Source organism: Gymnoscopelus microlampas, assembly GCF_963454915.1.
Source record: "Gymnoscopelus microlampas genome assembly, chromosome: 11".
NCBI classification, from domain to species: domain Eukaryota; kingdom Metazoa; phylum Chordata; class Actinopteri; order Myctophiformes; family Myctophidae; genus Gymnoscopelus; species Gymnoscopelus microlampas.
Window position 1 is genome coordinate 31,379,171 of NC_139948.1, and position 22,309 is coordinate 31,401,479.

The window sequence follows — 22,309 nt, forward strand, 5'->3', positions numbered from 1 at the left end:
AGCAAAATTAGGAATCTAATTAATTTGTTTGTGAGTAGCCAATGGAAGTCATTGTAAATCTTTATTTGAATAAGTCAGTGGAGGCATAAATAAAGTGTGCTGTGCCAATTAGTACTCATAGGTGTACATAGATCCATCCTCCAGTAGATGGCGTAGTCCAACGTAAAGTGCAACCCCAAGAACCATTCATCTCCAAAAAACCTGCATCGCTGCTTGCGAGCCTTTCTAATGAACCGTTCAACTTGACTTCCTCCTCGAATTCACTGATTTCCTGTACTATTAATTCACCTTGAGTTTCACTGTATATCCACTTACTATTGAGTAACATTTTCATGACACTGACAATCGGCACTAGTTAAACTGGAAGGTGTCTTCCTGGACCTTTTCTGAAACCACGATTGACATAAGTCTGATATTGAAGGTGATCGAGGACCGTAAAGAGCATCGTTCCTGACTGTTCTGTCACACAAACACATTACAGAAAGAGAGAGAGAGAGAGAGAGAGTGTGTGTGTGTGTGTGTGTGTGTGTGTGTGTGTGTGTGTGTACAGTTGTAATGTAACAGCTCTGTGTAGGCCTACACATACTTTCTATTCCTTTATTTACATTATTTTGCTTTGATTGTATTGTTCCACTTTTGCTTTGGCAATGTTAACGCCAATGAAGCCCTTTGAATTGAATTGAATTGAGAGAGAGAGAGAGAGAGAGAGAGAGAGAGAGAGAGAGAAAGACAGCTCTGTTTACACTTTTATTTATTCCCATTTATATTCAATATTTAATTGTATCCTACATGCATTGTTTTGTTTTTATTGTTTTTGTTCCACTTTTGCTTTTGAATGTAAACGTATATGTTTTCTCATGCCAATAAAGCTGCTCATTTGAATTGAATTGAAAATTGAGAGAGAGAGGGGGGAGAGCAAGAGAGAGAGAGAGACTCCTTCTCTTTTTCTCCCTCCCTTCCCACAGATCTCTCACACCCCTCTTTGATCTTCGACAACCCGCATGTAGCTGTGAATGGGAGACAACGTCGCTCATTGGCGTTGTCAGCGTTCATTGATTGGATCTGATCTGATCGGAACTTCACAAAACTCACTTGCCTTGATTTTTTTCACAACACATTTTTTTACCAACACATTTTACTGTGAGATAACTCAGGAAATATTGTTTAAAAGTATTTAAAATTATTACAGGTCATTTTTGAGGATTTATCCTTGCGCTCTGGAATGGCCACGGCGCATTTTACGCACTGCAGATAACCAGTCTTTTGGGGACCAACAAACTTAAAGATGGATTGAAACAACAAAAGAATTGCCATCTACTTCAGGAGAACTCAGGTGAAAGCATGGCTGCGCTCCGTAGAAAATTTGGCGAAGACTATCAGGTTGTAAACACAAACAGGGCGACCACTTTTCCGGCGCCCGTCAAAAAGAAACGCCAGCGCTTCGTGGACAAGAACGGACGCTGCAACGTCCAGCACGGAAACACGGAGACCAGCAGATACCTTTCTGATCTCTTCACCACGTTGGTGGACCTCAAATGGCGATGGAACCTGCTCATCTTCATCCTAACGTACACTATAGCGTGGCTGGTCATGGCATCCATGTGGTGGATCATCGCCTACATCAGAGGAGACATAAACCACGGCCACGACCCGTCTTACACGCCGTGCGTGGCCAACGTTTACAACTTCCCCTCGGCTTTCCTGTTTTTCATCGAGACCGAAGCCACGATCGGCTACGGCTACCGTTACATCACGGAGAAGTGCCCCGAGGGTATCATACTCTTCTTGTTCCAGTCGCTCCTCGGCTCCATAGTGGACGCCTTTCTCATCGGCTGCATGTTCATCAAAATGTCCCAGCCCAAGAAGCGCGCCGAGACGCTGATGTTCAGCCAGGACGCGGTGATTTCTCAGCGCGACGGTAAACTGTGTCTCATGTTCCGCGTCGGCAACCTGCGGAACAGCCATATGGTATCCGCGCAGATCAGGTGCAAACTCATAAAGGTAAGGCAAACAAAGCGAGCAGATGCGCTCTGCGCCACAGCGCTATTTACTGACCATAAACTGACTGACCCCAAGATGCTTGTACTCAACCAAATCCCCAGTGTTTCTCAAACTTTTACATTTCAAGGACCCCCCTTAACTCTGACAGTGTAAAAATGGAACCAAATGGCTGCACACTGTAAGAGTTACAGACTTGTAAGGGTCAATTTAGAACCCCCTCAAGGCCCTGAGAGTCCCACTTTGATAACCACAACTTGTATCCAACCAAATCCCCAGAATGCAGGCTTGGGAAAGTATTACATTTAGGCATGGCGTGCAATTTATGAGCAAATCCCGTCCCCATGTAATTGGCTATTATACTGTGTCAGAGGGATCACATTATTGGTTCATAATGGAAATTTAAATGATGCAATCTTGCTGCTTTAAGTCCCACTGCTGTTCCATCTAAGAATTAGGTGACGTTTAGGGCAGAATATTTCCTCATCTCAGTCAAAATATGCTACGCAAATAGATTATTGAAATTGAAAGGTCCACAGCACAGATTATGTGTATTCACTCAGCCCTTGCGTGCCAGCTTGCATCCTCGTTTCATCTAAAAGTTCAAGCCCAGGATGAGAAGGAACAGAAAATATTGCACATGAAAGACCAGGATAAATATTTTTTATTTTTGTTCCATGCTTAATTTAAGCAGGTCCCAAACAAAAAAGGCTTTAGATGGCATTATTATGTAATCCATCACTGTGGCTGAGTGACAGCCAGGCTCAGACCACTGTGATAAGAGAATGGGGAGTCTTTAGTGGGAAGCAGCACCACTGTAGTAGAAGCCTAATTTAAACTTTAAAAGGACCAAAACACGTAGATAAACATGAATTTAATGGAGGCTGTTCAATGCACTGCGGCTTGGATGGCAAAAGTCACAAACCAATTACTAGTGGGCTTGAAACCTGTCCCTTCTCTCTCTCTGCCATATATTATACTATTTAATTTGTGGGCAATCTATATACACTAGTGAATAGGCTACCTTGGCACATCTTCACATATACCGTAGATAATGAACCTCGCATAAAATACATGCAACCGTGAATCATACCGTGCAGAGCATTCCCATGAAAAATAAGGGCGACTTGACTGTCATTTAAGTGCTTATTTTCCTGGAGCTGTTTTCAGTCACATTTACAGTTATGTTCAATGTGCAAAATGGACTGTAAAGAAGACAAACAGCTTTGACGAGGTGCTTGGAGCTTGTTTATCTCTATGTTTTGTCGCATATCCCCATCAGCACAGCACATTGAGCAGAGTGTTGGTCAGCTTAATGATGCATGCAGGGGGACAAGGGAGGCAAGGAGAGCCCTGGTATTCCGTGTAGTCACAGGCAGGCAGATACACAACAAGCCCTACAGCCATAAAGTACATATACTGATTTCACCTGGTTCTCCCATAAAGTTGTGCCTCAAATTCTTGCCTACATAGCCTACTGGAGAGTGAATCTGCACAACGCACCTGTATTAGAGGTCTCCAATGTCGTAGTCAGGCAATTTATACTCAGTGTTTTATCAATGGATAAAAAAGGACATACAGAGCCACAGAAGATGAATAAGGGAGAGAGAGAGAGCAGCTTTGTTGTAGGGAACAGAAGTAGTCTATGCACTGGAGAGCAACCTTTACAAAGGAAACACATTTGCAACTCCACCTGTTTTCCCCCACTCATGTGTTTGTGAAGTACATTAGACACAGCACATATTGTTTTCTCCCTTTTTCTTATTTGTAATAGAATAGCTCTAGGGCTTTGTGGCCTAGCCTTGTTCTTTCGCTTCAAAGGCCCTTTTGTTGTGACAACATTGAGCATCCGAGAAAACTCAAGGCATCTTTCTTGAGCTTTATAATGCACTAGTGGAAACATGGATGATTCACCTAGACTGCATGAATCTAAAATGAGTCACTCAGATCAGAGTTATGCAAGAATAGTTTATAGCCGTTAACACTCACTAAACAGGTACAAACCCACAATCATGACACAGAAAATTTGAAGTTCACAAAGTTTAATACAGAAAATGGGCAAGTGTCAGAACCATGCCCCAGACAAACTTAACCACATGAACCCTAACATCCATATTCTGGGCATATCATAATAGGGAAACATTCAGCGAAAATAGGCAAATATTCAGCAAAAATAGACAATAATTTTAAACTGGTGAAAATAAGCAATCATTTAACAAATGTATCATATCTGCTCTTTTAGACATACATCAAAGTATATAGGGTTAATAACCGTCAGGGACCAGACAAAGAATCAGAACCTGCAGATCAAGCAGTGAAGACAAAGGATCAGGCAAAGAACCGGTGTCCAGGGAATCAGGCTTAGCGTAATGCAAAAGACAATCTGGTGAGGAACAGGTGGAGATGGACCCATACTGAGGGAGTAATGAGGGAATGAGCTGCAGGTGGCGAAAATCAGGTGAGGGAATGTGGTGATGGCACTTCAAATGACAGGGATGATGAAAACAAATGTGTAAACTGAATGAATGAATGCAAGATCAGAAGGATTCATGACAATAGCATTGTTTGAGAATGACCACTGCTATTTGTCACTGAAAGAACGAAAAGAAAATCCAAAATAGCAATTGCAGTAGAATAGAACTTGAATGCTTACTGTGCAGTACTTATGGAGAAATGTTGGTGGTGCTGTTGAATAGCTACCTTCTCATGCTCTCCAATTTGAACATAAATTTAATGACCAATATTCCTCTGTATATGAATTAGTTACTGGAAAAAATATTGTTATTTTTTGTACATCATTTTAAAAGAAAGGTGTGTGTGTGTGTGTGTGTGTGTGTGTGTGTGTGTGTGTGTGTGTGTGTGTGTGTGTGTGTGTGTGTGTGTGTGTGTGCGTGCGTGCGTGCGTGCGTGCGTGTGTGCGTGTGTGATGTTCTTTATGTACAGTATATGAATCCCAAAGAGCTATGCAAGCCAGAGTCAGAAGTGATGCTTGGCATTTTTTCACTTGTCTTGAATATGTTGTTGGCATGCCGGCCTTTTGCTTGGATCTTTCCTCTGTTTTGGTTGTCAGTGCATTCTTAGCCAAGTTCACACATTTCACACCAACAATGGCCACAGCTGCCATAAAAAAACATTGTGCATCATGTCTTGAAGAGATAACCCTGCTGCTTTTGGTGACCTTTCCTCTAGTGCCACCATTAGGGCAAAAGAGGGCACACTGCACAGAGGGTGGATTGCCATGAAACTCGCTGAACACACTTGCTGTGTACAGTGTACAGTGGACATTGAGTGACCCCATGAGGTTGCTTCTACCCCTAGGCCAAAATGTCTTCTTTGCACACGAGACATCATATAATCGAACAGGCAGATTATAGGATGATCCCTAGAACTGATTCTGGGGGACCCATGGCCTTTCCTAGTAATCAGTGCCTCCTTCAGTGATGCTCTAACCCCCCCCCCCCCCCCCCCCACACACACACACACACACACACACACACACACACACACACGCACACACTAATAATAATTTAAATCTTTTGAAATTGCAGGGCTCTACGGATGGTTTTAATAAATCACATACTCATTGTCAGTTATGTTATTAATTTTTTAAACCATTTATTAAAGCCTGTGGTGCACTGTGTCCCATGCGTCCGTGCATCGCAGCTCCAAAATGGATATTGAGCTGTACGTTGAGCATAGACAGATAAAGAAAGCCAGGAGCTTTATGGATTCACTACATTCTTACTTGTAGAGAGTTTTTTTGACAATTATTCTTATTAAAATAAACTGGATGAAAAATGTCTCTCCCTATCTCTCTCCCCCTCTCTCTCCTCACCTCTGGTCTCCATACAAGGACACCTGGAGACGTTTTCTTACTATTGTAAAACATAGTTATTAGTCATAGTCTTGTTAATGCAAATAATGAAAAATCAAGAACTTGAAAAATGGTTCATTTGCCATTTCTGAGCACAAAAACAATGTACGTTTTTGGTATAGTAGCTACCTCCCAGCATATCTCGCCCTATGCAATACAGTATGTGGACAATATAACCTTTTTTTTTCAACATCAATGCTGAGTTTCGCTAATCGACCATGCTGAACGTGAGTATTGTGTTGAATTCGGATTGATTTTGATTGCCAGCAGTGTTCGTGCATTGTGAACCCGCCTACGCAGGCGTGCATCTTAATCTAAATAATGCGCTCTCTAGATATTAAGGAAATATGTGCGCTGTACTGGATTTAAGAGCAGCTTAGGGTTGGTCTACGGCTTTTTGACTTTTCTCACTGTACCTAAGATAGCAAGTTGCCAACAATGGACTCTGCTGCACTTAGTGCTGTTTTAACTGGGTGTAAAGATAGGGCCTTGTTTTCTGACACCTTGATTAATGTACAACTTTGATTGTAAGCTGACGCCATGTAGAAACAAACCTGGGAACACAGCTTGCGTGTAGACTCAGTGGGCATCCATGGTGATTTACCACGGTTCTGCTAAAACGTCGTGGATGATTACAGGAAGACGGTAAACAGCAGAGGAGACAGACCAGCGGGAGCTGTCTTGTGGAGTCACACCATAAGCTGTCAAAAGCCAGCCTTGCAGGGCATCTCTGTCGGCTGCAGAGGGCATCGTGGTGGAACGCCTTGCCAAAGACATGACACTAGCATGGCATGAAGAGAGTCAAGAAGCAGACAGACAATATAGAATAGAGTGAGGAGCACGAGAAAGACAGTGAGACGGGGAGAAAGATTGGAGAGTGACAGACTGAAAACACACAAACAATAATAAAAGAGACTTTTTCCTCACCTCTTCTCATGGTATTTGTAATGCTTTGTGCTCCAAAGGTGTAAGAGGAATTATCGAGGGATGGGCTGGATAGACTATAGCCACAAGCACTTAGATTGATTTCCACTTCTTTTTCTAATGAGAGACGAGACGCAATTATACACTGGCTCAATATATGTGAGCTGTAGAGGTGATGAAAGGATAGAAGATGGCCTTGTAGGCATTAATTGGTGATTGTCCTGCATTTCTCTCTTCTCCTCACAGTCCTCCTCATAGTTTCTATTTGGTTGCAAAAGAAACAGTCACAAGAGTGTATGCGTACGGGCATCCAGGCAAGGCAAGGCAATTTTATTTGTATAACACATTTCAACAACATGGCAATTCAATGTGCACCCAGCACATCAAGCAAAGGAAACACAATTATACAATGTCATCAGGATGCATAAAACAAAAGAAGTAGCGTCGCCGTTGATGTAAAACACCACCGTGGATTCAGGGTTCAATTTAACGCCGGGCAGTGTCTCTAACCTGGGCCGGACACTGTAATGTACAGAGTTGCTCCCAGTCTTGCCACGGGGGATCCACTCCAGAGGGTGGCAGGGGATTGTTTGTGTCCTTGTCCCTACACTAGTGGTTGGTCATTCAATTATCTTCCAACAATTTCATTCTGAGGCTTTCTAGGAAGTGTGAGGAGCGTAATGTGGGGTATTATATTGTGTTTATTCTTCACAACATCTGCTCTTTTTTTCTCCACCCTCACTTCCCACGCTGTTGTATCAAAGGTTATTTTATGGACAAAGAAAATTATCACAGAAGCTATTTTTAATGATTCCTGTCAAGGTCACTATCAGTGGCAATGAAATCTCAGTCAATTACAGAGAGCACACTCATTTGTGATAACAAAAGCAGATTTCAGATTATGTCAAAATACTGCCCCCGGATTGCCTTTTTATGTAAAATTTCTCTAAGTGAACCGGGGTCCTCCTCAGTCCTCTAATGAGCTTGACCTTGTCTGCATCCTGCTGTCACCTCCAAGCTCTTCCACTCATTCTCAGCCAACTGATTGATGAGGCTTTTCAGAGAACTAGAGGTTTGGGCCGCTATGCGGCTCTCACAACTAAATGTTTTCATTCTGGGAACGCACTGGTGTTCTAGCAGGTTTATAAGGCTTGATGAGTTCTTTAATACAGTGGTGCCTGACCATTGAGAGCTTGTAGGTGAGAATAATTTTAAATTGTATTCTGTATTTAACCGGGAGCCAGTGCAGAGAGGCCAGTGAAGGAGAGATATGATCTCTTTTTCAGTACACGCTCAGCAGTATTCTGGACTAGCTGTAGACTATTTGGAGACTTATTGCAGCCTGATAATAACGAGTTGCAGTTGTCCAGCCTAGAAGTAACAAATGCGTGAACAAGTCTTTCTGCGTCATTTTGAGACAGAATGTGCCTAACCTTTGCAATATTACGCAGGTGAAAAAAATCAGTCTTTGACATTTTTTTTTTCAGGATTGAAATGACATACCCTGGTGAAAGGTAACTCCCAGATTATTTACCGTGGCCCTGAAGGCCAAGGTAATGCCGTTAGCCAATTTTAATGTGGGATAGGTTACAGGCATGAAGTGGAGTTGACTAGAAAGTGCAGATCCTCTTCAGGCCAGATCGATTTAATTTAACACCTGTGAGTATCACCCCCAGTCTTAACAGAGTACCCTCATGGACAAGAGAAAAAAACTAGGCATAAAGGCCTTTTAAGTGGTGACAAAAGTTTATGTGGGTAAAATCAAGTAGTAGAAACCCCTGTACCTGTGTGTACAGTATGTAGCCTACACCTACATCTAAATGAGTATTTCCACCATGTCTTCTGACTCCACATCCCATGTCACAACCAATAAGCAAAACTGCCTTGGTGTGTCTGATCAGAGTGACAATCTAGCATGTTGTCAGAATGGAACGAAGGTTTACAGAGAAAGACAGCAGATCCTTATCGCTATCTCACAATCTTTGTGCAAGGAGAGTGTAGGAGAGTGCCAATGGGACTTCTGCAGGAAGCTTGTCAGTCTTTGCGTACACTACAGTCATCCATCTTTTTAATCTTAACGGACAGAGACAAGGAGCCAAGAATAGGATTGCTCTGAGCCACGGTAGGATAACCCACACAGTGGCAAAAAGGTCAGTGTACGTGAAAGCATTCATTGGCCTATAAACACCTGACCAGCAAGCCCCCTTCAACATAAAAGGTGTTTGATTACATTTTTGGTGGCTTTTCTGCCTTTATCCGGATAGTACAGGAAACCGAGAGAGAGAGACAGGGAGTGACACGCAGCAAAGGCGGCCATCGGGCTTTGGAATCAAACCTGCGACTTGCTGTCAGGCTGCATCACAGTGGCATGAGCGTTAACCACTCTGCCATCGGCACCCCCTGATTGGCTTTAATGGTTGATGAAAAGAAGAGGGCACATCGGCACTTCCATAACATATAACACATGCAATATCACTGAGTATAAACAACCACATGTAACACTAAGACACATACAAAACACAGGCAGCAGCACCAGGCAATAGCAGCAGCATTTCAGTTTACTGTCAAGCAGTCTACATACTTTTACGTATTTACGCTTCTGTAACATAAATCCAAACAAGCAACTCATTGCTATTCACAGGAGATATAAATAAACAGTAATACTCTCTGGCATCTGCGTGGATGAATAGGTTACTCATACTTCATTCACAGTTAGCGTCTTGGGTGGATACACCACAGGGCAATGTCACCAAAAGGTCAGGATAGGATTGGGTTATGGATGGAGTGGACCAGTAGTTCTAACACAGTATTCTATACTCAAGGAAAGACACAAGGTAAGACGTGTTTGGATTTCAGCTTTAGCTTTAGCTTTAGCCCTGAGCGAACAGCAGTCAGGCAGATAGTGGCTCTGGAAGGTGTCAGGAAGCGGAACCTGTCAGCGCTGATCACCTTCATCGACTTCAAAAAAGCTTTTGACACCATACACCGGGGGAAGTCCCTGAGAAGATGGTTCAGATGATAGAGCCAATCTATAGTCGGACTTGAGCCAAGGTTCAGACCCTCGTCCTACAGGGTGACACCCTGAAGGTCCGGAGGGCACTTGCCTGGAATGCCTTGCATGTGATGAGGAGAGTGTGAAAATCTGATATGGGAGATGACCTCAAGAGGCGGCTGCTCATAGATAGAGTGGAGTCAGCTACTGTATGGGGCTGAGACATGGACGCTCACAGTACAGCAAGAAAAGGCCCGTGACGGCGTCTACACAAGAATGCTACGAATGGCACTTACGGTCACATGGGTCGACCATATCAGAAACGTGGACTTATACAGAAGGGTCAGAGAGAGAAGGGTGAGGCTGGCTGAGCATCAGGCACCCGGCCGGAACTGGTGGAAAGCAAACTGACACTGTGGAAGCCAACCCAAGGCACACCCAGGAGGGGAAGGAGGCACATCACCTACGTAGATACACTGCAGAGCTAACAACACTGCAGAGCTCAAGACCCTGATGCTAGACAGGTAGGTGTGGAGGGATGCGATTCAGGGATCCCGAGTTGGTCTTGGCTAGTCCGCAGTCTCACTTTGCATCGTACAACAGTGTTGTGCACTGAAAAAACAGCAGATCTACAAGCTCACAACGTGTTGCGCATGCAAAGTGTTGTGAGCTTGTAGATATGCTATTTTCGGTGTGTGACACCGCTGTATGACGGGGCATAAATTAGGCATGAAAGGTGAGCTATACTGTACTGCTGTATGTGTGTGAGTGTCTGGTGGTACTAATACTGTACATCCCAATTACCAGGGAGTTTTGGTTGAAAAGAGAGCGTTGCGTGCACATTCACTGCCAGTATAAAAGAGGAAATCAACTTCAGTCTTAGATTCGTTCATTTTCTTATTGTTGAGTTTTGTAGTGTATGTTCTAGTGTACATGTATTATTGTCAACTGTTTTGACGTTGTCTTTACTGTTATTTTCTTGACTAGGCGCACAGATCTCAGCCTTTATTGGTTGTCATTTGTGGCTTTAGAGGTCATCTTGACATTTGAAGATAATGTTTTCATTTGAAATCAAATAACACAGAGAAAACCAATTTAAAAACACATTAAAGCTGTCATTTGATTTCATTATTCCCAGATGTGTTGATACTGAGAAATATTAAGACATTACTGTGTAGGATACAGTTTTTCATTTCTTTCTGATGAATGGTTTTTCTGATAGCTTTTGTATTCATGTGTACTTCACCTTTTTTGACATGGTTATGATCTTGCACAATGTCTGGACTCTGCAACGAAGGCTGGTTAAAAATTTGAATTCTCTGCAAGGAGTTTCTTGTTGAAGTAACCTCGGCTTTAGAAAATGTGTTGAATGCCCTATGACATGCACACTATGTTCACTGTCAGAAAAAGGAAAACTTAAAGAGAAAGAATGAAGTCAGGAAACAGAGAAAGAGAGAGATCTCATTAAAGGGGAAATAATAGAATGAAGTCAGGAAACAGAAAGAGAGAGATCTCATTAAATGAATAATTATAAACAGATTGGTATAGGGAACTAACAGATTGGTTATGGAGGAAGACAGAAAGAAACTTCTTGTTCAGACGTCAGTGCCTCTCCCCCACCATCATCTGGGCAATTAAATGCTTCCGCACCAGTTAGCACTCTGCGGGCAAGACCTGTCCAAACATGGCTGTCTCCTACACCCCCATGGAAGTCCTGCAGGAAATCAATGTGAAGGGCCAAGTCTGTAGTGAATACAAACAAAGCACCAATGAATATTCAGGAGAGAATATACCTTCAGGTTGGCGGGAGAGAGAGAGAGAGAGAGAGATAGATACATACAGTACATACAGTATACTATGGTACGTATCCTCTATAATTGAAACAACCTTTCAGGTGACTCAGGGGGCATTTTAACTACTTAAGCCCTATTTTACGTGACACGTTGTGAGCTGTATAGATCTGCTATTTTTGCTATTTTTTTACTTAAGAGAATGTAATTGAAAGAAAATAATTACATTAAAATTGTGACATGCCCAAAATAAGGTGCTAGTTTGGAAGTGGTTGAATAGTCTTTTCATTCATTCCTGTGGGGTGCTATAGAAAATGTTTCTTCACAGGAAGAGAGGAAGCGAGAAGTTGTCAACATAACTAACAGACTATGGACAGTGTGGCTGTGGGCTAGTGTGACATTCTCAGTAACCTCTGTGATTGATTGATTGATTGATTGATTGATTGATTGATTTTATTCAAGGAACACTTATTTGCAACATGGTCCCAAGATTTTAAAAGACAGCAAAAGAAAGTACATGAAAAACCTGACCTCTGTATCATATTAAAAAACATAATGTGTAGTAGCTACGGAGCAGTGTAAAAAAAACAACAACTTGTGGCTATCTGAGAACACAAGTAAATAGGAGCATAATAATTGCTATGACAAGGCAAGTTATCTGTATAGCATATATCAACAAAAATGCAATTCAAAGTGATTTACATAAAACATTAGGCATTAAGACACAGAGAAAAATAAACCCATAATAAAAGGACATTTGAATAACAAAAATAAAAAGAACTAAAAATAAAACAGAAATGGAGTAAAATGACATGGGTGCATTTAATAAATATTGAATAATTGTATTGTGTCTCACCAGCAGTTTGTTCCTTGGTGTCAAACCACTGTACCAAGCAGAACATGCATAATTTAAACAACACTGTATCAATGATGATTTGAGATCAGATTCAGACATCAGATTCTCTCCCCAATTCCTCAGAAAGCATATGTTCTAACTCCTCAGTCCTTGAGTAATATGTTGTACATCTACAACTAATATAGTGATTTCTGGTATTTATCTGTGATTTAGATGATTAATGAAATTATTTATGATCACTTAACCCATTTAGACCTGAGGCCGATTCTAAAAACGCCTTCTAAATCCTGACCTAAGTTTTCTGAAAAACGTCAAATATTTATTCCACAGACACAGACACACAGACGGGAAACCCAAAAGGGGTTCCCGTCCTGAAAGGTATAGTTACAAAAAGGGGTTCCCGCAAAAAATGGGTTAAGACAATATCAAGGATGATAGATAGATATATACAGTAGATGTTTATAAGCAGTAGATAACTGCTTATAAACAAGCATTCCACACCTCTATTTCTGCCACGATCACACTGGTAGAAGTAACTGCAAGGTGCCTGATCTTCTCAGCTTAAGCATCAAGCTCCTTGCATTTATATGTATAAAGTGAAGTAATCTCCTATTAAATAAAACATCCGCATAATTCCGTCTCTTTCTCTCTCTCTACCCACTCTCTTAGTCTCGTCAAACCCCAGAGGGGGAGTTCCTGCCACTTGACCAGTGTGAGTTGGATGTGGGTTTCGGGACAGGTGCGGACCAGCTCTTTCTGGTGTCCCCTCTCACCATCTGTCATGAAATCAACCCCAAGAGCCCCTTTTTCGACCTGTCCCAGCGCTCGCTCAAGAACGAAGAGTTTGAGATTGTCGTCATCCTGGAGGGCATCGTGGAGACTACAGGTGAAGAGTCATCCTCTCAACTTCCATCATGCCCGCCCTAAATCTCTTCCTGTTATGCCTCTTGTGTCTTTCTTATGACTTCTTTCAATTGCTTTCACACACTGTGTGGATACAGTAGGTGTCCTCTGACACACCTTACAGTACATGTCTGTCCAGACTCAGGGTAATCTAGACTTGTAGAATCTAATTTCTTAGCTCTCCCAATTTAGTGCATTTGAAGAACGCAGAGGATGGAGAAATGACGAGGGTGAGAACAACACAGGCGAACGGCTTCCTGATTGAATTATGAGGGATGTTTTATTACTATAGAATCGGTTTTATGCATACTATGCATAATAAAAGCCTGCGGCCATATAGACGTGAGTGTCACTTTGATAAATGAGCGGGATGGGTTTCAGGGAGAAGTTCCACTCCATTCTCAAATGACAGCAAAGAGCAGAGGAAATTCACTGACAGAGAGAGAGAGAGATGAGCTGTTACACCGGCCAGAACGGTAAACTGCAGGCAGACACACTGGGAGGTCTCCAGCAAACAACACCGGTCTTCCTCTGTCTTACGCTGTAGTTATCTTACCTTCCGTCCATGGGAACACACACATCGGTACTAGAATTATTTGATTTCACTGTCTTTCCTCTCTCTCTCACTCCCTGTCCCTCTCCCTCTCTCTCTCTCTCTCTCTCTCTCTCTGCATCCATCTGCGCTTCTCCTTATCCCTGCATACCGTAACTTTGACATTGTCCTATAGGAAGAGCCACTGTGCTGAATAGGCTCAGAGTAACAGAAAGGGATCAGCACAGAAGGCATCAGGCAGCACAGTCTGTGCTCTGTTGATAATGTCATTAAATCTGGCTGCAGCCTTTCTGCCTCTCTCTCTCTCTCTCTCTCTCTCTCTCTCTCTCTCTCTCTCTCTCTCTCTCTCTCTCTCCTGATATGAGGAGCCAGACAGAGGAGAGAGGAAACAGTGACAGTATCCCACCAGACAGGTAGCCTATTAAGATAAACTATTATCCTTTCACATGGAATCACTCCTATGAAACATATAGCCCCTGCTGACACAATTAAACTTGGTGATAGTCTCCCTGACTCTTTCCAATTATATCAGCGAGTTGTCATACAGCATTTGGCATAATGGCTGATGCTGTTTATTCAGTCCAGGAACATTCTTCATCTAACAATAAAGCCCTGAAATCTTTGCCCGTCCGACTGACTTCAAACTTGTTGTGCGTCGCAGATGACCCGAGAGACAGGCGGTACATGCATTCCCAACTTGCATTGTTCCCGACTTGCATCGTTCCCGAGTAGGCTGATGCCTAATAGGCACCAGTCTAGTTCTGTTAAATAGACAGATTCAAGTTTCACATACACACTGATCTAAGCACAAAAGAATAAAGTGCCAAACCTGCAGGAGTAGAATTGGCTTGCTACCAAATTAGAGGTGTCTTTAAAAGTGGTTTTAAAAGTTGTAATAATGTTTCAATCCTTTTACATTTGGTAGTGCAAATTAACTCAACAACACAATTATTTCAATATAGTTACATAATTAACAAAATCGTAATCTTCTGTAAATAACCAGTCTGTAAAATCTCAACTGAAATTTACAGTATCACCAATGTCTGATGAAAAAGGAAAATTAAATGGTGTTTGGTTTTCAAGCTAATATCTGAGAAATCAAATGCTGCTGGGACTTCATCTTCCCTCATGCATATGATTCCCTGTCATTTCTCTCGAAGCCTTATCAAAATTAATTTTGTGCTGCAGTGCAAACCAACAATCTCCTATTTCCATCTAGTGCCTCAAGAAGCTTCTGCCTCCACTCATGGAGACTTGCATTCAGCCATAAATGGATTAACGTAGCTGTGAATCTATACTTCAAGGTTGCAACAAAGACCTCAGTAATCTATTCATAGGTCTAGGGTTCTACTTGTTTACAAACATGAAAGAGGGCATTTTCTTACCCATTTCTTGGCCTATAAACTTCATCATACAACAAATAATGAAAATATATGATGTACAAGATCATAACATGCTTTTAAAAAAAAGAAAGAAATGAAATAGTTAAAATGGAATATTATCGACCATAAATGTCAGACAGACATTTCCCAAGAAAATGCATGGATAAAACAACAAATATTAATAACCAGAGGGGGATATCAAAAGCACAGGTATGGATTTCCCCTCCCATCCCCCCTGCAAATCGAAGCTTTTTCTTAATGTTGACTGTCATTTAGCTTTAAATGAGAGCTTTTCTTTAAGTTAGAATGACCCCAGGTAAACAATGGCTTCCTCATGCTTTGCATGACATACTGTATATTGCTTCTATGTCTCAAACTCTATGATGGCTTAACAATTTGACCCACAGTTTGAGCTTTCCTTTTTCATCTACATACATACATTATGTTCTACCTTTTCAATATCTTCTTCTGCATGTGTGTGTTCTTGCATGATTCACATTCTAGCTGAGTAGCATAGTCGTGGTTAGATTCCAATACAGAACAGGCACAGCATTATGGGAATGCACCATTTAGCCGTGCCAGTGAAGGCTGGTGCCAGACATTTTACATAAAACCCTTCTCTACTTTTCTGTCTGCAAAGTTAAGTCATTCAGGGGCTCTTCTTTTTGTATAAAACATACTTAACATTAACAGGTGGCAGACTCTGTGTGGAGTTTACATGTTCTCCCCGTGTCTCCTAGGGTAGGTAATACCCTCACAAAAACATGTAATCCTGGTCGCTATACCGCCTCCCCCATGACAGCCGGGGAGCCTGATTGAGGGGAAGGGAACTGGTTGGAATAACGTGCCTTCGACGCGCTACGTCCTACCGGGGAAACTCCCCCCTGTCAGGTGATAATAAGAAGGTCAGTTCCCTCCCTAGGCTGGCGCGGGGGGGGGGGGGGGGTGTAGCGCCCAGGATCAATAATTGGCACTGGGTGAAAAAGGGTTACAAAATTGTGGGATAAAAAAAAACATTAACAGGCGCCCGGGTAGAATGCTCACATGACACCAGAATAATGCCACAAAACTGGCATCGATGTATTCCCATATTGTTGTGGGAACAGAAAGACAAATGATGGCAGATGCAGTATAAATATTGCATTTGTTTATTATGACAAATATAAAAACCAAGTGTGCACCCTTGGTTGTGCTAATGAAGGAAAGAGGGATAATAGCGATGTTTATTAACTAGCCTTGTTACTTACAAGTATTGAGAATGGAAGAGAGTAGACCAAGGGAGTGTGTGTGTGTGTGTGTGTGTGTGTGTGTGTGTGTGTGTGTGTGTGTGTGTGTGTGTGTGTGTGTGTGTGTGTGTGTGTGTGAGTGCGTGCGTGCGTGCGTGTGTGCGTATATGTTTATGTTTATGTATATGTGTATATACTGTATATGTACTGTGTATATATATTGTATATACACACACAGTATGTACGTACACATACTGTATACTGCATGTACTGTATAAACTGTAGTGTATTCACATTGTTGTGATAGAAAGGCTGTGGTCACAGCCCAGTGGTCACAGCCCAGCCTCGGGTCTAATTAAGATTAAAGTGACCTTTGCTCAGATGTAGGGCAGATGAACGTTTTCCTTGGTTGAAGATGAGATGGGGCTAGATTAATGCCAGGCTATAGGACATGTAACACTGTGTGAGGAATGAGGATCACCCCTCGGGTCATACTCCACAGTTAACTCAGCTTGTCCTAGGTCCCACTTAAACCCTCTAGAATTAGTAAACTGGATCTGAGTTGGCTCTGTACTTGGACCACTTTTTTCCGTCTACACCAAATCTCATCCTATATTTAAATTGGCTACAGGGAGAGGGCCGGCGGACCATGTTGTCACGCTCATGTCACTATGACTCAGCCATAACCATATAGGGAGTTCCAAATGCAGCTACGCCCAAATATGGAGTGTGTTGTCTAACCTCAATATGGCGTCATGGCATCAGTCAGCTCCATATATGGGCAAAAAAGGGGGCATGCACATATATGGCCATATATTGATGACATCATCGATCTCCATATATGGGCATAAAAGCACAAGGACTGACAGATACAGAGATCTACATATATGTGCATATTGGTCAGATCGGCGGTGCGGTGTAGGCGGTTCGCCGAACACTAGATGTGAGGGGCCCGATCCTCTAGTCTAGCCAATAAACAAGCTCATAATGCGAAAAACAAAACAGTCTGTGCTGTTAGCAGAGGTATTACAGTACAGGCATATAGGAAACATCAGTACTGTGGAATCATAAGTGCCTATCAATTGGGTAGAGCCCTCGACGCAAACGGAAATGTCAAGGGAACTATTTTAAGAATTATGAGAGCTGAGGTCAAACAGAAATGGTAGAAGTCAAACAGAAATGGTAGAAGCAAATTGAAGAAGGCACTTCTGTCATTTGAATGTAAGCTTTCATTGGTATCATTATACATAGGACCAGTCTCTAGTAGTATCAATAGGCAACCGCTACTTCTGTTTCTTAAAGGATGGCACCGTTGGCTTGACCGCAGCAAAACTGTGCTCACACACTCCCTGGATGCCAGAGCAGAACTTCTGCCCCAAGTTCTTTCTCACTTGGGCATGTCATAGCGCCACCAGGAGGCCGATTTGTAAAAAACACATATTTGACATATTTGACAGTAATACAGATTTTGTCCAAACATCATGCAAATCGATACACAGTATCTCTATAGTCATTAAACCAAACAGGTCATTCAGATTTTTCATATTCCATCCTGATTGGCTAAGATTGGCTTCCAAAGTTTGCAGTAGTGCTTAGTTTTGAACAAAATGCCTCAAATCATGAACACAGCGTGCGATTTCCGTGAAATTTTGTATGCATATTCCCGCTAGGCATTTTTCAAATCAGCCTCATGGTGGCGCTATAACATGCCGATTTGTGTTTTTTTACCTATAACTGCACCGATCTGTCTAAAACATTTTTGTGCACTCCCTAGAGGCCAAGGAAAAACCTTTGCCCTGCATTTTTCACATGTGATCAAGACGGATCTGTTTGATTTTTCATATTCCATCCTGATTGGCTAAGATTGACACCTATCATTTGCAGGAGTGGCCCGTTTTGAACAAAATTCCGCAAATCATGAACGCAGCGTCCGAATGCGGCATTCGCACTACATTGAGGAACAAATGCCACTCTTTTAACATTGCCCTATTATAGCGCCACCAGGAGGCCAATGTTTGCATTTCTTTAATATATTACTCCTAAAAAAACGTGTCCAAACATCACGCAAATCAGTACACATTATCTCTATAGAGGATATGCGTGTGACATCATCATCAAACCCGGAAGTTATGCAGGAATGCCTACTGAGTGTCAAAAAAATACTTTCTGGCCTTGACAGCCCATGCATCCAAATAGAAAAGTCATATCTGATTGCATTAAACAACATTAAACAATGTTAAACTCATTTTGCATGTTGCTTTGCCACTCGATTTGCCACTCGATGTGCCATTCACTTTAAGCATGCGCATATCCTCTATAGTCAAGTGATCAAGAAGGATCCATCTGATTTTTCATCTTTCATCCTGATTGGCGAATTCCGAACATTGCTGGCCCACACTAACCTACCTGACCTAGCGGAGACCTGTGCTCCGAGGAGCACTTTTTGTAGTTCAGTTCTAGCATTTCAGTTCAATGTTGTTTTCATAGTCTTACAAACAATAATATGTATGATACAATCCATAGTGACTGGGAAAATTCTGTCTGTTTTGGTATTTCTCTGTGTTCAGACAATTGCCATGATAAAGTTTGGGGGCAAGCATCAGTCTGGCATGCTCATATGGTCTCTGATTAATATTGTATGATATCAAGACAACAGTAAAAACAGTAAACAAGGATAATGTTACAGCCCCCAAGGGTAGTGGCTAAAAATCAGGAAGATAGGTTTTTGTCACAGATTTGACCACAGTGACATCACAGGGGTAAACATTTCAGCTTTGCGGTATTTCAGGGACACGCAGATGACTGCTCAGTTTTATGGCTGTTAATGGATCATTAAACAAATATAATAGAGATGAAGTAGAGGAGTAGTACTAGGTGCTCTTTGGTAAAAGAATGATGTGTACGCAATAAATATAGGTTCGCAGGTAAATGGTATGGTTTAAAAGCATGGCTAAATCCATTAAAAAGCTAACATGGGAACTGGTCTTTATCAGGGAATATACTGAAATATATGGAGATAATGCTGTAAATTGAGCTCAACTAGATTACTGTTTTTCGGCTCAGGGGCAATTTAAACCATTAAAACAGTGTGCATTCAAAACCATTTTACAGATAAGTAAAAAGGCTGGAATTATCGTTCCTGCTACTGATGTATTGAAGCATGAACTGTACAAAGAGAGAGTTCTAATTAGGCTGATCAGACATAAACAACTGCCAATTATCGCAACTCACACAGGAAACACAGATAAGTTGCATGACTCACCTTCAACCTTTTTGGTGGAGAAGGTCTTTCAGAAATGATTCACCATGGAAACAATACCCCATCTGTCGATCCAGGAGTGGCTAGCTAAACACAGAAATGCCCAAAAGAGACAGGTTCAGGTTTCTGCATTAACACATAAAAAGATCATCAGCCACTTATTATGCACTTAATTTGATACCATTAAGTTAATTCAAACAATGTGCATGGAGCTGGATACAATAAAAAATAAAGATTATCTTTATCTTTTTTTCTTTCATCCCTACCCTCTCCTTCTGCCTGGCGTAGTTGCAACAAACCTATTAATGGAAATTGATTTAGGAGTAAGACCAATGTAGCTGGGATTTATGAGCCATTTGTGGAATGGTGAACCTCCTTCCTTTGAGATTTACTATTGGGAAAGTATTTAAATCTCCAGTGTATGACAAGGCAATGAATAGAAGTCACGTTTTTCAGGGTAGGTACTTCTTCGGTGAAAAAAGAATATATATTTTTAGGCTATTTTGTGCCTTTTTGTCACATTGTGATTATATGGTCGACACACTACAGTATTCAGTCTGCTACCAGCATGCCTTGAGGAAAAATAAAGTTAATCCATCATGATCACGTCTCTCCATCTCAGGTATGACATGCCAGGCACGGACGTCATATACCGAGGATGAAGTGTTGTGGGGCCACCGTTTCTTGCCTGTCATGTCCCTGGAGGAAGGCTTCTTCAGGGTGGACTACTCACAGTTCCACAGCACATTCGAGGTAACCACTCCAGCCTACAGTGTCAAGGAATATGAGGAGAAGACCTCTATGCCCTCCCCAATGTTAACTCCCATCCCAGCACTCGGAGAAAGCTGCGGAGGCCGACGAAATCGTGTGTTCTCCGTAGATTGCATCCACACTGCAGAGGAGGGTGGACGCCAGGGGCGGGCTGGGGCCCGACTGCCAAGCAAGCTCGAGAGGATGAGCTCGTCTGGCAAGGAAGATCTGCAGCGGAAGGTCCTGCTGCTTAGCTCCCAGCACTCGGAGAAGGCCTGCAGCACCGGAGATCTGCCGCTCAAGATCCAGCGCCTCAGCTCCTCTCCCGGCCCCGAGGCTGAGACCCGACTCCAGCTCAAGTCTCTTAAGGTGGGCTTTGAACCGATGACTCAGTCTACGGGAGACCTGTACCAGCAACACAGCCCGCCACCAACGCCGACCACGGCACCACTCCCCATTCACAGCCCAATGCTGTCAGCCGGAGGGAGGCCGGAGGACAACCTGCCAGCCAAGTTACGGAAGATGAACGCAGAGCGCTGAAACTGTCTGTGCCTCTCCCAGAGGGACGCTGATCACCAGCTGATCAGGCAACCCATACTGCCCCTGACCACAGACAAACATAACGCGACATGAATGAAAATGGAAACTTAGCGGCAGTGCTGCACTTTATTCCAACAAGACAAGGACAGGCACAGACTGATGGTTTATTGACTATTTATTGATTTGTCTTCTTCTTTTGTTTGAGAGAGACAACCTTTACTGGAATTACTGTGATTTTTGTGTTCAATAACAAATTAATTCATGCAGGCTTTGTTACAGGCACAGACAGACACAGACACAGACACACACACACACACACACACACACACACACACACACACACACACACACACACACACACACACACACACACACACACACACACACACACACACACACACACACACACACACACACACACACACACACACACACACACACACAATATTTATTTATGTCCATATAAACAGAAGTACAAGAATTCCTTGTACAAAGGACATAAACACTGCCAGAGTGCCAGCGCAGTCAGATAATGGGAAAACAGCCAGTTACAAAGTGCATATAAGGCAGAACATTGTTACATACAATAATGTTGGCATACTTGTCAAACACAGCACACAACAATCATGGGTAAAGGAAACAACGCCTCCTCCAAATTGAGCGGCTTCCTATAATAGCTGAGCAGTATATATAATAAAGAAATACATCACATGGATGCAACTGGGACGCATCATCAGTGTTGTAGCCTGGGGTCATAGGGTGTTTCGGGTCTCGCAACATACAACATACACCCTCGCCCAGGTGACCCAGCCAGGGTTGATCAAGCCCCGACTTACGTCCCAGTAGCACCCACGGTCAGTCCTATAGGGAAAGACAGGGCCACTCAGTCCGCTTCTCCGGAAGTACTCTGCCGGGATTCGGGGAGGCTCTGGCACGTGGAGGGACTAGGCACTGTGGGTTGTCTCCTGGCCGGGCTCCTCCTTCGTCTCAACAGGTCCAGGACCTGAGCGCTGCGCCAGATCAGATGCACCGCCCCGATCCAAACATTTCCTTCTGGCGTGATGGTTCCTTGGGCCGATACCACTAGATTGGGCCGTCTAATGGTATTAGCTCCGCTTGCGGTACGCTGGAATGGAATGGCCCTCCTAAAGGCCTCACTGCGGGTTTTTTGGGCTTCTTCCTCACGGAAGACACAGCATGGGGCGCTAACCCATACTGCTCCCGGGATGCCGTCTACATTCCGGCTGTCAACAGTCTCTCCT

At 42.8% G+C, this 22,309-nt stretch overlaps 1 protein-coding gene across 1 annotated transcript; it reads left to right on the plus strand.

Moving 5' to 3' along the window:
* The first annotated feature begins 1,099 nt into the window (after positions 1-1,099).
* On the plus strand, positions 1,100-21,310 carry kcnj19a (potassium inwardly rectifying channel subfamily J member 19a). Its single transcript, XM_084071675.1, has 3 exons — positions 1,100-2,001; positions 13,104-13,320; positions 20,380-21,310. Exons 1-3 carry the CDS (start codon positions 1,342-1,344, stop codon positions 21,045-21,047), a joined length of 1,545 nt encoding a protein of 514 aa, XP_083927801.1. The 5' UTR covers positions 1,100-1,341; the 3' UTR covers positions 21,048-21,310.
* The last annotated feature ends 999 nt before the right edge of the window (positions 21,311-22,309 follow it).

Excerpts from the sequence above, each read along its gene's own strand:
- kcnj19a (XM_084071675.1), top strand. The coding sequence starts at position 1,342 with ATGGCTGCGCTCCGTAGAAAATTTGGCGAAGACTATCAGGTTGTAAAC. Across the intron at positions 2,002-13,103 it reads TCAGGTGCAAACTCATAAAG|TCTCGTCAAACCCCAGAGGG; the intron begins GTAAGGCAAACA and ends CCACTCTCTTAG. Across the intron at positions 13,321-20,379 it reads GGGCATCGTGGAGACTACAG|GTATGACATGCCAGGCACGG; the intron begins GTGAAGAGTCAT and ends TCTCCATCTCAG.